We start from the raw sequence: 18,210 nt of genomic DNA on the forward strand, positions 1-18,210 counted from the left end.
GATGATGCTAGCAAAGCACTGCTGCATCTAAGTCCAGCCTCATAGAGCCGTTAGCACGGCTGTAGACTTTTGTTCATACACATATTGTTGATTAATTGCCTCCACATTTACATTTAACAGTAGCCATGCTTTTCCTGCAAGTCATGTTGGTTGTCATTTGGCAACTCAGAAACTGCTTTGTCAATTTATTACTAACCCGATCAGACAAAACGACAGACTGGGATGCAAAATAAAAATTGCTCTAAATGAATAGCTGGCATCATAGCAATTTATTTACTGTAGGCCCGAGAAACACAACATACGCTCTCTTCCCCTGCTGAGCTCACTTTTTGTTTTCATGTCTCCCCTTTTAGTTTAACTTTGTGAAGCTTGACATCGTCTCTCCTCATATGGGGTTGAAATAGCTAATGTGAGGTCATGGGTTAGGATCATTCATTAATTAACACAGACAAATACATAGAGCTAAACAAACAGCAGCTAAAGGTCTTTGGTAAACTTTGAAAATGCATTATGTAGGAGACACATTCCTGATCGAGATACTGTCCAATTAACTGCCTGGCTGTAAAATGAATGAATACCGGAGGGTTGGGTTTAGTTATCTGTCTTTGTCTTTAGCTGTTTTGTGAAAGTGACATCAATTGTTGGGTGCAGTTGCACTAGATAGATGAGCAGGCTGCTGGTCACATGGTTCAGTACTTCACCCTTTCTGTGATAAAGCACATTTACTCCCATTGTGGTGTGCCAGACACACGAGTGTGTTATCTAAGCGTGGGCTGAAATCTTGTGTAAATAAGTGCACATTTAGGACCAGTTCAGTTTGGGTGAGGGGAGTATGGGAGCGTTAGCACTGCTCTGTGATCTGCCCTTAAAAAGTGCATGCCATGTTATCTCTACCCCTTCTCTTGTCCTACCATTGGCACTCCCTTCAACACAGGGTCTGGACATTTATCTGCCTTAATGCACACTGTCACACACAGTGCGCACACACCACCCAAAACCACTTCCCAAGCCACCCAGATGGTGCACACACACCCAGCTGGGGTGATTTCAATAGGCCTCAGGATAGTATGATGAAATAATTAGCCTAAAAATGAATAACTGGAGGTGATGATTAAACCATACCAGTGGTTTTGTATATTACAGCCCATCTATTACAGCTCACATATACTTTTACATCACAGCGCGCTAACCATGCTACAGTGTTTTAATTGTTTTTAGAGTATTTTCCTACTGCTAGGTAACTAATGGTTTCCATTTATTATATATGGTATGAAAATCTATTATTTAGCGAACTCCTGAAAGATTTGCTTTGGTTGTGTAATCCATCACAATGAACATCAAGTCTGCATGATTTTTTGTCAAATCACATTATTGGTATGAGGTAACGCAGTGCATACTTCAAACTACTTCAAATCAGTCTGTATTGATCAATATTGCATCACCTTGCATCTCTGCTACAAGTAAGTCCTGCATTCAAAACCATTCTTAAGTGCATAAGTAATAGCATCAAAATATACTTAAAGCACCAAAAGTAAAAGTACTCATAATGCAGAATTAGTGATGCGTTCATGTTACATAACTATTAGTATCATTAATGTTGAAGCTGGTAAAGGTGTGCTAATTTCAATTACTTTATACTGTCGAGTAGCTAAATCCATAATAATACATTATAAATTATTAGTTGATTTATATTTTGTTTAATCTGAATCTGCAAAGTAACTAGTAACTAATATCAAATAAATGCTTCCAAAATGTAGTGGATTAGAAGTATTAAGTAGCATAAAATGGAAATACTCAAGTAAAGTGCAAGTAAGTACCTCAAAATTGAACATAAGTTTCAGGAGTCTGCACATCTGTCATTTTCATGCTGCATTAAAATAATGGAAATCAATGGTTACCTAGAAAAGTAAGAAAATGCATTATAAAATCTCAAATTGAATGGCATGCATTTGAAAAAAGTCAGAATAAAATGTAAAGACTGATTTGTAGTTTAAAAAACAGTGTTATGGCACTTTAAATACATGGACTATCAAAGTACACAAATAGCAAACTAATGACGTTTTAAAAAGTAGTCCATGTATTTTCTGTGTCACGGTAAATAGATGTAACTGTTAATTTACAGACTTAAAAAGTTTATATGTGGTATTTCAACACGAATTTGAGAATCAGTTAGATTAACTATAAAATATGAATTGTGGGCGGTGACAGCAAATTACATTGTCCGAGGTTTGACGGATCGATGGCGGATTGTCCAATGGACTTGAAGTCGGGGGCTCCACCAACCAATCAAAAGTGAGATACAGAGTCGGTCACCGCCCCCCATATAATTAAATCCACACCAGCGTGGCGGTGGAGATGTTTGGAGTTAGGACAAGAACGCGGAGAGGGAGAAAATCTGTGGTCACCTCGCAACTTTCTGGACCACTAAAACACGCTCCAGCCCGAAAAACTATAATGAAATATACTTCCAGGTATTCTCAGAAGACGTAAGAGTTGACGTTAAAGTGACTTTTTGAAACTGGAGCTGCTTCCTTGTTCGACAACGGGGTGAAATATCTAAACATCCTCACAAAGAAACTTTGCTTGCTAGGCTGCTAACTCGCACACAAGCCAGAAAAAAAAGTATGATCACCGCCGAAGACTTTATCACACGCTGTCATTAACATCTAATCTGTCGAGCTAAGCGTTAGAGGTGGTTGTATTTATTTGAAAATGGTATCTATATTACTCGAGGCTGACTTTTGTAACGGTTTTTAGTAGTCTTCATCACCAGTGGAGGAAGAGTTGCAGCTGGTAACTTAGCCACGACCAGTGTTTCCACAGAGCGCCCCCAAATCTTCACCAGGCAGGACATCCATTGAGCTAAGGAGTCCCAGATTTGTTTCTGGAAATATGTCTGGCCGAAGTGGCGTTGGACATAACCGAGGAGCTACTTTGGGTCCACAACCCCTCAAGGCTACTGTTCCCTATCAGCTGGCCAGCAAGCCTCGACCAAACCGGAGAGATGGAAAGTCAGGTATGAACACCTGTCACACTATATGAATCATATATAGTTATGTCCCTGGGTGAATGTGTATAAGCTTAAGTATGATGCCATCAAAGAAAACGTAGATGTCGTGGCCTTCAAAATACATGGTTTCACACCAGCTATTCATACTCCATAGTTTCAAACTTGAGACAGATGACCTAGGAAGTAAAGCCCCGTGATTATGAAACATCTGTAGCAGCATCCAGGGTTCCAAATTAACATTTTTTTGTCCACCAGCCAAATGGCATGTGAATGATTACATTTTACCAGCCACTCGATACATTACCATTGTTTTTTTTTGGCTGGTGAATGAAGCAAATCTAGCCACTTGCATATTTTTATCAGTATTTGGCTAGTAGATGGTGCTAATTTTGAACCTTGGCATCATCCATAAAACAATCAATGTCAACCAGGTGATCAATGCAGTATCTCTATCTGTAGCACAACTTGCATAATAAGGTGTAATAACTTTTTTTGAATTCATTGTTAAAGGGTTGTATTGTATTCTTTTTTTTATGTAAATGTAGCTGTGGGTATATTGAAGTGTTGATGGGTTTGCCTATCATGTAGTTGGAATTGAATAATAAAACAATAAAATAGACTTAGTTAAAGAATATAACAATATTATATATTAATACGGACAATACAACCTAGTGATTATTACTATATAGATATGATTATAGCTGCCATAAATTATTTTTATTACAAATTTAATTTGGCAATAACCTTGTTGATTAATTGATTTGACTTTTTGGTCTATAAAATATCAGAAACTTGTGAAAAATGCCCATAGAAGTTCTCAGAGCCCAAGGTGACATCTTCGTATTCTTCTACATGTCAGACAAATAAAACTCTTCATATTTCAGAAGCAAAAGTCAGCAAGTTCTGGGCCTTTTTCCTAAAGAAATTACTCAATTGATTAACAAGTTATTAAAATGGTTGCCATTGAATTCTCTGTCAATCTTCTGATCAAATAATGGACCTATAAATTCAGCTCTAGATGTTGTTAATAGTGACGTAAAGTAGGTCAAAGCTTACTTACTGTAATTACATGATGCTTTTTTAGACTGATTTTAACATTTTGATATAGGGGTCGTTTACTTGAGCTTCAACATACTCAAAATTCACTAATCCTGCAACCAACTGATACAAATTTAAGAAACAACAGGATAATTGAATCTGTCGCTACATGTCAAATAAAACGGTTTCTCCTTTTGACAGCTGGGAAGCCCAAACTGCACCAGCTGAGCTCTGGCATGAGGCGGACAATGTCTCTAGATGCCATCATCGGGCCGTACCTGCAGGGACACTGGCCCAAAGAACCAGAGAGCCAGAGCAGCCTGTCTCGCAAGGACAAGTCCACCCAGGTCAGCTCCACATGAAGAATGTGTGAACATAATAATGCTGAAATGAATTGAATGCATAACTTTACCACAGATTGTTTCCATATTTTTAAAGGTTTTTTTTTTTTTTTTAAGTCATTAATGACTTAATAGGTTGAGTCGTGTTGAAAGATTAGTTTGCTGTTTTCGAAGAGAAGGAAGTTGCTAGGAGACGGACGGAGGAAAGGAGGGAGTGTCCGGTGCATTCGTAGCTATTACAGAGTGAGAACCACAGCCATGAGAACAGTCTCTCAAGTCGGCTGATGAGGCCGTTTTGGCTGCACCCATCCTCTCTGCTCTGTCTGCAGGCACTCGCCACTGCTCTTCGGTTGCCCACATCCTCCCCCCCTCTTTTTGTTTTTCAGTTTCTCCTGCTCTTTCGCTCTTCGAAAAGTGCGTGTGGGTGTGGATGGTGTGATGTGGCTGCAGATCAGCCTTTGAACATGAAAAGCTGTGCTAAGTGTGCAGCTTTTGCTTAAATATGTGTGAAGTCCTGATAGGCTGTGGGACTTAAATGTAACAGTTTCCTTTTTATTTTAATATGATCACAGAGCAGCTTCAGGCTAAAGCTTTAATATACATGCTTAGTTATTAGTCAGGTGTGAACTTTTTTTTTTTTAAAGAGAATTAGTTCTTATGGTTACTTTCTTCCTCCCCAGACCCCAGACTCATGGTCAGATAAATCCCAGAGCAGGAGAGGTAGCAGCAGCCACAAGCGATCGGCATCATGGGGCAGCGCTGAGCATCTGCGAGAGGTGATTCTCTCGCCTGTGTTACTCAATGTGTGTTTGCAAAAACCAGGTTTGCTAAACTGTAAGACGGCGAGCTCTTGAAAAAGGCCTGACTCAATTACTTTGACAGCATTGAGCAACAGGAGACACAATTCTCTCATCTGCAAGGAAACTTCCCTTTTTGACAGCTTTCAGGAGCTTCACTCAGATATTTTATCTGAAACGCCACAAAATCAGATTATCACCACTAAAATGTTAACATGCATCAGGTGGGACCGTGGTTGTAAAGTGGGTGACATTTGTAAGTTTAAAGGGCTTCCCCTGTGTGTGTGTGTGTGTGTGTTTGTGTGTGCAAGCTTATTGACTGACAATAACCTCTGTTCATTGCAGATCGCTAAACTAAAACAACAGCTGCAGCAGCGCAGCAAACCTGCAGTCTCGGGGGGGCATGACAAAGACCGCCGGCGTGGATATCCTCAGGGGAGCAGTAGCCTAGGATCTACTCGGGTACCATAGCATCATCACCACACAAACCCACTGCACTACTTACTGCATACATGCATATGTGTGCACACCTCTTACAGGCAAAGTTTGGTAACACTTTACTTGAAGGTATCTTCCTTAAAGTGACATGACACAGTCATGACACATGAACCCTAACTCTAACCATAACTCGTCATGACAAAAACCGAATGACACTTACAAAAAGAAGCGTTATGTCATACATGTTTATGACTTGTTTATGTTTATGACACGTTCATGACAGTGTCATGTCACGCTTATGTAGATACCTTCAAGTAAAGTGTAACCCAAAGTTTTTACAATTTTCCTTCATCAGTGCCTGACTCTAGACAAGTTTTATTGATCACCTCATCAAAGTGAACTAGACAGTGCAGCTCATCGCAGGAAGGGAAATAAATAAAAAAAAAACACTAAGCAACAGGAAGACCACTACATCACATCGCTTCTGCTTTTCAGAACGAAATCCGTAGTTCTGCATTTCAGCACAGCTGGTCTGCACTGTCTTGTGTGGTGCCACACTCCACTGGGTCGAGGTGGTTTCAGACCAAATGTGGTGACGTGACAAACCTGATTTGTACCTGAAAGTGTTTAATGAGGTTTTAAGGCACATTGATCTCTTTAGCACATATGGCTTCAATATTGAACTCATGATTAATTTGCTCTGGGGACTGCATAAGAGTGCAGAATTCAGAATTAGTTCTTCCTTTACACAATAAGAGCAAGTCCTTCACAATAAGATCAAATAAGAAACTTTCTGGAGAACTGTAAAAAAAGTGTCTGATCTGTTAAGTTGCCTCCCAAGAGTAAAGCAGCCTAAATTCCATTTAACTTGTTTTTGTCTCCTCAGACTCAGCCAATTCCCATCCCCCATGCTCCCCTGTCTACATTGGTCCCTCGACTGCGCTGCAGTGTGGAGGGCCTCAACCAAGAGCTGGAAGGCATGTTCATCTGCCAGCCATCGCATCCTCAGCACAGGGTAACTGTGACCTATCCTCCACACAGCATACACAGTGTGAAAAGATTCAGGATTTGTTTACCTATAATTAAAAGGACTTTTTTTTCCCCTTAAAGGTTGCACGTGATATTATGGTGGTTGACATTATTTACACACGTTTTCCTGTCTTGTCAGCTCCTTGAGGTTCCAGACGGTCACCGGGCTCCAGTCCCTCTGCAGAGCTGCAGCAGTAGATCACAGAGTGACCCCGCCACCACACCCCTGACCTCATCTTCCTCCTCCTCCTCCTCCTCACCCAGCTCCTCTCCCATAAATCTCTCCACCTCCCCACCCAACTCTGAAGACGCACCTGTGGATCTATACCAAGGTTAGCTTTTTAGCAGTCTTGTATAAAGTACTTGAAAGCTATACTTGAGTAAAAGTACAAGTATCTTACCAGAAAATGACTTTGGTAGAAGTTAAAGTCACCTTTTAGAATATTACTTGAGTCTTAAAAAGTCTTAAAGTATCTGATATTTACTGTACTTAAAGGAACACGCTGACTTATTGGGACTTTAGCTTATTCACCGTAACCCCCAGAGTTGGATAAGTCAATACATACCCTTCTCATCTCCGTGCGTGTTGTAACTCTGTCCGACGGCCCCACTGGTAGCTTAGCCTAGCTCAGATCCTGAAGGTAATCGGTTCCAACTAGCCTACTGCTCCGAATAAGTGACAACATTACGCCAACATGTTCCTATTTACATGTTGTGATTTGTATAGTCACAGCGTGTACAAATAACAAGGTCACATGAGACACAGCTATCTTCTAACCGTATATAAATTGGGAACTATATTCTCAGAAAGGCGAAGCCTTGCTGATCTGCTCGGGGCTTCTCAGGTGCTGCAAGCATATCACTCCGCCCAAGTAGCAGAAGTAGCAGTGCTTCGCCTTTCTGAGAATATAGTTCCCAGTTTATATATGGTTAAAAGATGGCTGTGTCTCATGTGACCTTGTTATTTGTACACTTAGTTACATTACAACACTGCTTTTTAGTATAAAGTGTCGTTCGCTGGTTCCACATTTCCTGGTGCTTTCAGTCACGCATGAATGTAATCGTGTCATCAACTGAAAAAGTGTTACATGTGCTAAATGATCTTAGACTTGTGTCCACACTGTTCATTTGGACTGTCCACTGTCTGGAAAGGTGCTTTTATGATTGAATTGGAGGTAAATCATGTACCTTCAGTCATGTACCTGGAAATTCCTGTTTTAAGCCAAATGGCAATATATAACTTTAACTATAAAAAGTTAGATCAATTTTTAAAGTGTAGAATTACTAGAAAACTAAAGGGAAAGGAAGCTGCTGTGTGGCACGCTCAATCACACAGGCAACATTTACAGACACCCGCAAACATACATACTTGCATTCAACACAGGGGTTTGGCGATAAGCTCAACATTATTATACTATCACAATTAAATGGGAGATAATAAACTTTACCAAAATTATGTTTTGCTCATGTTATTTTGCTTTAGTTAAGCTAACTTCACTATCAGCAAAACAAAGGTGACTTTTTCCCTGTGGAGACCATTACTTAATAGTAATAGTGAAGTCTCTTCCTGAGCACACTTCATTCTCCCTTTTTTCAGATTCAATTCAATTTTATTTATAGTATCAAATCATAACAAGAGTTATCCCGAGACACTTTACAGATAGAGTAGGTCTAGACCACACTCTATAATTTACAAAGCCCCAACAATTCCAATAGTTCCCCCAAGAGCAAGCATTAGCGGTGGCTATTGCGACAGTGGCGAGGAAAAACCATTCAGGAACTTTATTAATCCCAATGGGCAATTCGCAGCTTTTCAGTCCATACAGTCAGTTCAAATTAGTCTCGCTTTGCCAGACCCTCCTCCAAAGCACGCTGAAGGAGGGTCTGGCTACTCCACATAGCATCGGGGGATGGGAGGAAAACGTGCTCTGGTTTAATGGCATTTCTTTAAACCAATCAGAATCATCTTGGTCGGCGCTAAACTCTGCACAGAGCCGCTACAAAATAGTCGTGCGAGAGAAAATTCAGATTGGATAGATTTTCCGGCTAGCTGTCTCAATTTACCCTGCAGAGATCTGAGGGGCAGTCAACAATAGTCCTCATTAATCCACCGAATTTAAAACTCCAACACAAAGAAAGCGGAAGGAAACGGAAAATACACGCATCCGGCGGAATTTCCTGTGGCACCGGAGCAATCCCAGAAGTGTAACGTCAAGGATATAGACAAGTTCCAACGAACACTCGCCAAACAATAGTTAAAAATGTTAAAGATGTCGGATGAAACTTATTAAAAAGGTATAGGACAGATAACAATAACTAAAAGCATTAAATAAAAGCAATACGTGAGAAAATAAATAAAGGCAATAATAAAGCAATATAAAACAAGTCCTATACCATCATTTAAGATGAGCATTGTTTGTGCATTTATTTCTTTTTCACAAGTTGACATGAAGGGGTAAATCAAAATGAAAGGTTACAACCTCTCTAATGATGCTTTTATGTGCTAATATTTGATTGTGAAGCAAAGCATTTAACACATTCAATATAGTTGGTGTGTATGGTACAGACTGCTAAACTATAAGGATTACATTTTCATTATCTTGTGATCCACTGACTGCAGTCACACTTTCTTACCAACTGAGAGGAGTAGAGATCTGAAAATACTTTATTTGCATACTTTTGTTAACGCATTACCATTTTAAGTATTGACTGTAGTACATTGTTAAAATTGTAAAAGGTTTTATTATTACAGTGCAAATTTGTCATTTGTCATTTTTTTGCCTCCACATCGGCAACAGCAGGAGCCAAAAGCATTATGTTTTTTCTTGTCTGTCCGTATGTCTGTCCCATTCTTGGGAACACGATATATCTGGAACGTCTTGAGGGAATTTTGTAAAATTTGGCTAAAATGCCCACTGGGACATTATTTAACGCCTAATAGAAGGAGAGATTGTGACCATATTTAACATTTGGTTGGATACTGAATTGGTGACACTAACCTTGAAACGGAGGTGATTGTATAGATGGTGTGTGTATTGGTGTATTCAAAGTCTTCACATTATTATTATTATTATTATTATTATTATTATTATTATTATTATTATTAATTATTTATTTATTTATTTATTTATATTTTATGTATTGCTTTTCTGTTTAACAAGACAAAAGCACAGCAGAACACAGCAAAGTAACCCACCCATAGACAAGCAAAAACAATAACAATAGACTAACAATTAAGTAGCTAAATGAAAAAGAAAATATTGTAACGAAGTATGCATACATTATATATACATGTACAAACACAGGTCCAAATAAAAGAAATAAAGTAAAAGAAAGAAAGGTTGCTCTTCTGAGAAACCGTTAAACCAGTTGACACAGTCCCCAAGTGAAAATCAAGCATTTTAAGACATTCTTGATAAGACAAAAATGGTTGCCACATTTCGTCAAAGGTTACAGAGTTGAGACATTGTATCGTACTTTCTCCATATGTAGCAAGTTGGATATCGCTGCTAGCCAAGTCTTAAAAGAGGGAACATCCTCACTTTTTGACAATATTAAAATATTCCTTTTGGCAATAATCATGCCATATTGAACAGTCTTACGATGTAGGTGGGGTAACATTTTTAGATGTCTTCACTACATATTAAATGAGTTTGGACCGACATGGATGTAATCTGCAACTTGACTGGATGGCAGATGCATATAAACGCAAGGCAGTAATTCTAGTTGCTTCTAAATTGATGGGAGTAATGTCTTAGCCATAGATTAATTTTTTTCTATTCAAAACAATCTTAAACCTTTAGCCACTAATTGAACAGATCTAAAATCATTGATACTGGCGACAAATTGATAATTCTTGTGCTCAGAAACTCCAGTTTATTATATTAATACTAAAATGGATTTAGTCTCTGCAGGAGTTGAGCTAAACCAAAAGGAATTGTAACTAAGTGTCTCAATAAGTAACGTACACAAATTGCCTCAAATCTTGTTGTAAAAACTGTCCTCAGAGGTTTTGCGTTAAGAATCTTTGATTTGAGACTTATTTCTTCCCCTGCTGCCTTTAGGTTTGATAGACAGTGCAGAGATGTGCCTCCTGTCTCCGTTCCTCTCCCAGAATGAGGCTGACCTCTCCCTGCCTCTGCTGATGTCATGCTCCCCAGGGCCCAATAAAAGTTGCTGCTTCCAGAGAGAGCCTCCAGAGGGCTGCGAAAAGGTCCGAGTCTGGGAGGAAACCAGGTACGTTTGTTCTGCATTTGAGCAGAATTGACAGACTCGTGTTTGCTCTGAACCACACCTACAGATGTCACCAGCTTGAAGGGGCTGTTAAAGCTACGTTGTGTAAGAATTTCTCCCATCTAGCGGTGAAATTGTATATGACAACCAACTGAATATTACTTTCTAGCCCCTCCCATTCCGATCGCGTTTTAACTGCTACGGTGGCCGAAGCCGAAATTGGCTCTTAGTATCTCCATTGTTTACACACAGCTGTTCTAGCCACTCCAATATTAACTTTGGTCTTGTTGCTTTGCCTGTCGCGTTGTCGTTTTAATTCTCTTATTCACTTCCCTGGCGAGTAAGCTCCCCCTGGCATTCGTCACGGTGCGGGGTGCCACTGAGTGTAAAAGGGCGAAAGGCGGAGGTATGTCCCTCTTTGGCTAACGTATTTAAAAGATGGAGGCGCAACATGCCGGCCGTCATTCGAGCGACTCGCCCGTATGTATTCTGAATGATTCTGAATGTCAGATTCTACGCTTACGAGAATACTTTGATTAGTTGGTGGAAGTAATTACACATGAATGAGCACATATTTGTGAAAGAACAAAGGGGTTTTTGCTAAGAATCAACTCAAAAAATTACACAATGTAGGTTTAAGAGTACTCTACTGTTTGACGTTGCATTATTACAACATTTCCAGACTTTTTTTTTTTTTTTAAATTCCCCTACAGTTTTACGTTGCATTAATACAGACTTTTTTTATTCCACCATTCCTCTTCCTTGTCTAAACCTGGCGCCTACATTACCCACAATGAAAGTAGACAGCCGTAGATTCAGGTGCATTATGCTAGTAGGGGGGCGGGGTTATAAGTTCTTGTAAACTTTAGTCACTTGAGGCAAACTCTCCGGTGGTGATCCTCATACAATCTATCTTCCCTTGATATCTACAATGTGCAGATATTTTGACTAACTAAAACAACTTTCCTAAAGAAATTTTAGTAGGGTGTCGCCCCACCCTTACTGTTACGACACTGTCAATAATGCCTAAAGTACTGCCTGTTTTAAGTCCATTCATCGTTTTTACTCAACCTGTATATTGTCATGTGAAATTAGGGTCCAATAATTCTTGCTACAGTTGCAGTTAAGAACTCGCTGTCGTCATGATTTTATTTTTCTGTAGCTTGTAATGTCTCTTGAGTCTTAGTAAGAATGAAGCCTGGCGATCTAGTGACTAGTGGGTTCTAATCATGACGAGGGACTACTTTTTAGTTTATTTGAAAGGGACAAGGAAGCCTGTGACGACAGTGACCGTAACAACGTCTGCCGTGTAACCAAACCTCATTTCTACCACTTGCACTTTGAGGAATTAGTTTTGCCATTAGTTTCTTACAGCCCCTCTCCTCTCATCCTGTAGCACCCCACGCCAACCCAAGCCAGCCCTCATCTCCTCCTGCCCAGACCCCAACAAGGTGAACTTCACCCCCCATGGGGGCTCAGCCTTCTGCCCTGTCAGCCTCCTCAAGCCCCTGCTCCCCTCCATGGACCTGTTGTTCCGCAGCCTTGCCGTCTCTCCAGCAGGCAGTTGCTCGAGCCAGGGAACAAGCTCCTGCCAGGCAACTTCCTCTGGCAACCGGGCTGCTCCTCCAGATCCTCCTGCCACCACCGCTGTCATGGGAGAAAGCTCTGGGGAGGGCCTCGCTTTCTGATCACAGCTGCAAATCTTTTTTTGTGTGAATGCAAATATTTCAGTGGTCTGGGACAGATTCGTTGATGTTGCTTTGTTTTCAGAATGGACCATTTTCTTTTCTATACAGGTATTAAAATAATCTTATGTTGAAAAATAGTAATATTGGGGAAAAAAAAAAAAAAAAAGAATATCGTACACAATGCAATGGGTATGCTTTATGAGCTACTTGTTTTGGGTGTCTGGCCATTGTGATATTTCTAAATCAAGGCGTTAAGTCATTTCATAATCCAAAGATATATTTTTGGCCAAACACGAGTGTGAGAGACGAGGCAGTCTTATTCTACTCTTAACTCGACCTGAAATGTGATTTGTTGGATGACTGACCCGTTCACTTGCTTCACGTTTTTCCCCAAAGAAGCCATGACACACTAGTTTTTAAACTCTCACTGCAGTGTGTCATCTCTGTCCAAAATGTTGTTAGGAGTCTGGGTCAAGGAAGAAAACCCCCTGTTGGATAAGTTTGCTTGTTTTTAAGTATACAAAGATATTTATCTGCAATTCTTTTTTTTTTTTACCTTACTTGACCTTGTACCTGTTGCTGGACACGACCAAATCAGTTGGGTACTTTTTATTTACCTGGGGGAAAAAAAAAAAAAAAAAAAGGGGGGGGGGGAAACGCGACAAAATGAAATCACATTTTGATCATTTTTGACTGAAGGGATTTTTCCCAGTTGTTGGATTTGGGTGGCATCAATACCTAAATGCTTTAGCTCATGCATTCCTGCTTTAAAATTGTACAGATGTTATTTTTGTTGTCTTGTTTACTCGTGAGGGAAAAAAAAGTAACTTGTGCATGTATTAATGGATAAATTCCTTGATGTTCTAGATGTGCTTGATGGTATGTTTATAGTTTTGGGGTTTTACAGCCTAGTTGACTACCTAACCAGTTTTAGTGGTGTAGATTTGTCATCCTTTCTCTGAAGACGTTCTTCTGCCAAGCTGACAAGTTGATGTTCAAATAGTTTTATTTCTGGTAGACATGTTTGCACAAATTGAACTGCTACTTTTGAGTCGCAATTCTTATTTTTTTATTCACTTTTGTACTTTAAGACTAGTTATGTGTATTTTCTATATATTTTTCAATTACCTGCAACATAAGCTAAAAAAAAAAAAACTTGTTACTTTTAGTTTAGTTCTGTCAGTATAATTGAGGCAGGTGTTACATGAGATACTGTATCTGGTGGACTTTTATGCACTTGTGTGTGTGTGTGTGTGTGTGTGTGTGTGTCTGTGTCTGTGTGTCTGTGTCTAACTTCTAGTTTTAGTATCCTGGTGAAATACTGATGGATTGAAACATTGTCTTTTTCCAAATAAGCCTAAATTTCAATGTTTTATGAATCGTGTGGATGCTGGGGGTGTGCTGTTATCTCAGGTTCTGTGTTCGGTCTATATAAATATACGATTGATAACATGTTGTCTTTGTGATTTATTAAACTAGTCAAGTCATAACTCTTAAAGTCTGAATTTCCATTGACTGCAGAGAGGTGTAGTACCTGTAGTCTGATTTTGGGTCCTCTGGAAATCAGAACATGGCCTGTCAACGTTTTCATATTTAACAAATTCCCCATGCTGCCACAATGCTGTTGGATCATGCAGATGTCCACTGTTTAAAAACATTTACTTACATGGGTCATTGTGACATTTTTAAGAGTTTTCTTCTCCTTTGTCCTGGATCAGGTTTTTTTCCCTTTAGTCTTTTGTATACATCGTGCTGTCTGCGTATTTCTAAGTTGTCTTTTAAAACGGGGTAAAGTTCAACAGTTAATTAATCCAATCAATTACCTTGTTGGAGCAAAAATGCCAGCAAATAGTCCTGAAACAGTCGATCGACAGAAAATGAACAGTCAACTATTTTTGATAACTGATTAGTTAAATGAGTCATTGTTTGAGTCATTTTTCAAGCAACCATTTACTGGCTCCATCATCTTAAATGTGATCATTTGATTTGGAAACAAACTTTCAATTACTTTTTATAGAAAAATTGATAAATTGTTTAAGGAAATCGTAAATAGTTGTCAATTGAGTTAGCTTCTCTTCTTGCAGGGCAGATTGGTACAGTCCTTGCATCTTTTGTCTTTTACACATTTTACAGTGCTCTTCAGTTATTTGAAAAAGCAAAGCCCTCCTTGAGTGGGGAAAAGGGGAAAACCTTCAACTTTTAAAATGAATCATGTTTGTCCTGATGGAGCTAAAATGTCTTGCTTGTAAATAGCAGCTGAGCAGTTCTTATCTTTCCCTAATAGATCAGATTGCATTTTGTCAGTTCTAGTAGTCTGTGCCAGAAAACTGAAGTCAGGTTATTTTTTCACGAGCTCATTTCTGGTGTATGTTGAAGATGTTAACATAAGGGCAGGAAAAGACGGAGTGTTTTTTGCACTTGCTGTCCCATGCATGATATACACAGTCACACATGGTATACATATAGGCTCATACAGCTGTTGCCGTTGCATTGTGGGACAGTAGAGGAGGTGTCGTACAGTTAAGTGTACATTCAGATTCAGCCCTCAGGAAACCACGAGCTCCTCCGCAGTAGTGCGCATTTCTACCCGCAGATATTCACTTTAACGGACTGTCTAGGTGGATTGTCCGATATGTTGGGGGTCGTCGCCAAGCAGCTCAAGAGCCACCCAGCTGTGAGTCTGAACTCTATTTCTTTATAACATGTAAACGACCCGGTGACATTGAAGACGCCAGTAAGGACGCGATGGTGTGGTTATGCGCGCACCCGTTTCCCACAAATCTCACCTTAGGCCTATGTGATGTGTGATTATAAATGTATTTATTTGTGCAGCTTTTCTCAATTAATGCAACGTCTGTGAAATGTTGTATTTGCAGTATGCGGCAGGTTCATTTAATATAACGTTATGTCTATGACTGCTGAAATGTCTTAATTCCTCGACAGTTTAGCCGCAGATGTGGATAGAAAAGGACGATAAAGGCAATTTAACGCCAATGATTTCAAGCTATAGTCCACCGTTATCTTCTTTTCTCAACAATATATTCCTGTTATTATCCTTCCACCTGTAACGTTAGAGGTGTAGCCTACTATATTTTTTGCTGTGCCGCCTCATGACATGATTCTTTTTTTCTCTAAAAATGAAACCAACTGCTCCGATCAGGCATTCACGCAGGGGGAGCCATAATTGTAATTGTTTATAAAGTGCGAAATCTCGTCTATGATAGGACAAACATCTCCATGTCCACATGCAGCCATATGTGTGGGTCGCTGCAGCACGTAGGCTACACTTACTGTATTTGGTCTTCATACCAGCGTGACTCTGACTCATGAGCAATGTACTGTACAATGTATCCAAGGACGACGGGGTGAAACAGTTTGCTTTACGGCAGCGCCCATAATAATAAACCAATGGGTAGATATGTCCTCTAAACAGTGTAAGCTTTCCATTAAATATTTCGGTGTTTAAGTGATCCATTATTGTCATTGGGGGGAAAAGTCATGATGTAGGCCTAGATATGAAAAGTGAAATCTTATGTTATATTTCATAAGCTGTACACTAGCGTCTCACATGTAATTGTGCTGCTGGGATGGAATAAAAGTGTAAAACAAGGGTTGGGACCCCAACAAGAAAACCAGACAAATCTTAGAGGTCAAGAGATGATAACCAGGATAGAAATATGATTCGCTAAAGTATTCTTATCCTATTTTAGACTTTCCTCTATAACTGGTTATGTTTTACCTCTGAAATGATTCAATTAAAACAAAAGAAGTCCTCTGTTTAGAATACAGTAGTAATTCATTGTTGTTGGCTAGTTTCACAAATGAAGTTAAGCTATAATTGAAACCTGCACTGTGATTCATTTCTCTTGTTCTTTGCCCACTAGCTCATCCCACTCTTCATCTTCATCGGTGGCGGGGCAACCATGAGCATGATGTACTTGGGCCGTCTGGCTCTGAAAAACCCTGATGTCTCGTAAGTCTCTATCACATGAAAGTATAAACTTACATAGTGTTTTCTTCAGCACTCAGTTGGCTTTTTATTAAACCTTAGTGTGTGTTTTTAAGGGTTATGAACGCTGATAAACTCACATTAAAGAGTTTTCTTACTTTATGTCCTCAGATGGGATCGCAAGAACAACCCCGAGCCCTGGAACAACCTGCAGCCCCAACAACAGTACAAAGTATGAGCCTTAATGTACATTTTGCCTTAATAACTTCTTCACTTCTGATGCATGTTAATCACTTACTGTCATTTTTATATACCTCTTTATATGGCTGCTTGGTTAGATTTAAACCACAAGCCATTTCTGTTATCTTGCTTCAAAGTCCATATTGCCTCCCTCATACTGATTGTCCACATTTGTTCATGCATTTCCAGCTTTTCACAGTTAACATGGACTACTCCAAGCTGAAGAAGGACAGGCCTGATTTCTAAGTCGCCGTGTCTTCGCACCTATGTCTCTGACATTGTCGTCAGTGGGATGAGCCTTTGCACTCTTTGCCAAATACAAAACAAACCCATGACACTGAATGAAGGTTGACTCACACTGCGTGCTGCACTCTTCAGTCAGATCATTTCCAGTGTGAAGGAGGAAAGGGATCATTCACTTATCAATGATTGTTTGAATAAAACAGGCAACCACCTGTTTCACTAATTGAAGAATTTATTTTTGACTTTGTGTTAATTATTAAAACTATTTAAATCATGTCTCACTTTCATGTTTATTTTTGTGCACAGTTTAAGTCCACAGTAGCTTTGACAAAAGTCTAAAAGCACACTAGAAATAACAGTTTCAGGGTTTCATAAGCAGAGTAGGTTTTTGGTGGTATGCTATATTGAGACCATTATTATAGGATCAGGTAGCATGAAAGGTGTCACGTGATGTTGATGCGAAGGTAAACAGTGTATGTAAAGCATTTGACCTAATGAGCTCCTAAATCAAGGGAAGTCCAGTCATTTCCTGTCACGCATTGAGGTTTTGCAGTCTTTGGAGAATACATCTAGCCTGGTTCCGCCCTCCTACGTACTTCCGCTCAATTTTCATTTCCCCTCAGTACAAATGAAATGTACGAGAGTCTGGACCAGGCTAGAACACATCCACAGTGGACAGCAATGCCTGAGAACGGCAGCTGCTAGTCCATGTCATTGACACTACAGCAGGTCAGGAGAGGTGACCCCCACTGATAATGTTTTATTAATCAACATCGGCCACATTAGAAAATCTCTCATTACCACTCTTGTCAGATCTGTTTTTCACCTTTTCTATAATTGTATAATTGTATTAAATTAATTTTGTTTTCCAAATTGTAACACCAAGATCTGACACTACAACTTTTGATATACTGACAAGGATCTACATTGTTTTTAAGGAGATACGTTTACATTTAATATGTTTAGACAGTCTAGATTTAAAACAAGTTTAAGTAGCCTAGTCAACAGTATTTTTTTTAAATCTTCTTTAGTCTTTATGAAAAAGGTTGTATCATTGGTTTGTTGACAAATCTAACCTATTAGCTCAGTATAAATTTGACATTTTCTTTTAAGTATAACACGACATGTGCATTATCTTGTTCTCCCATAATGTCCTTGGTAATTATTCTTTAATTATACACCCCATCTCTTAAGAGATGTCTAA

At 39.4% G+C, this 18,210-nt stretch overlaps 2 protein-coding genes across 6 annotated transcripts; both read left to right on the forward strand.

Annotated features, from left to right (window-relative positions):
* The first annotated feature begins 2,337 nt into the window (after positions 1-2,337).
* LOC116061202 (protein FAM117A-like) lies at positions 2,338-13,425 on the forward strand. 5 transcript variants are annotated; one of them, XM_031315211.2, is made up of 9 exons: positions 2,338-2,789; positions 2,826-3,016; positions 4,250-4,395; positions 5,070-5,165; positions 5,532-5,648; positions 6,511-6,639; positions 6,793-6,985; positions 10,718-10,889; positions 12,283-12,574. In XM_031315211.2, the coding sequence occupies exons 2-9, from the start codon at positions 2,893-2,895 to the stop codon at positions 12,572-12,574; spliced, it is 1,269 nt and encodes a 422-aa protein (XP_031171071.1). In that variant the 5' UTR covers positions 2,338-2,789; positions 2,826-2,892. The 5 variants fall into 5 exon arrangements, with proteins under 5 accessions (XP_031171071.1, XP_035853543.1, XP_031171072.1 ...); XM_035997650.1 differs by having other exon boundaries at positions 2,338-2,655; positions 2,758-3,016; XM_031315212.2 differs by having other exon boundaries at positions 2,338-2,622; positions 2,758-3,016.
* A 1,573-nt stretch (positions 13,426-14,998) lies between these two features.
* Positions 14,999-17,280, forward strand: ndufa4 (NADH:ubiquinone oxidoreductase subunit A4). The gene is made up of 4 exons (XM_031315216.2): positions 14,999-15,248; positions 16,459-16,547; positions 16,695-16,755; positions 16,953-17,280. The coding sequence occupies exons 1-4, from the start codon at positions 15,207-15,209 to the stop codon at positions 17,007-17,009; spliced, it is 249 nt and encodes an 82-aa protein (XP_031171076.1). The 5' UTR covers positions 14,999-15,206; the 3' UTR covers positions 17,010-17,280.
* The last annotated feature ends 930 nt before the right edge of the window (positions 17,281-18,210 follow it).

This window comes from Sander lucioperca, chromosome 22, assembly GCF_008315115.2.
Source record: "Sander lucioperca isolate FBNREF2018 chromosome 22, SLUC_FBN_1.2, whole genome shotgun sequence".
In the NCBI taxonomy this organism is placed as follows: domain Eukaryota; kingdom Metazoa; phylum Chordata; class Actinopteri; order Perciformes; family Percidae; genus Sander; species Sander lucioperca.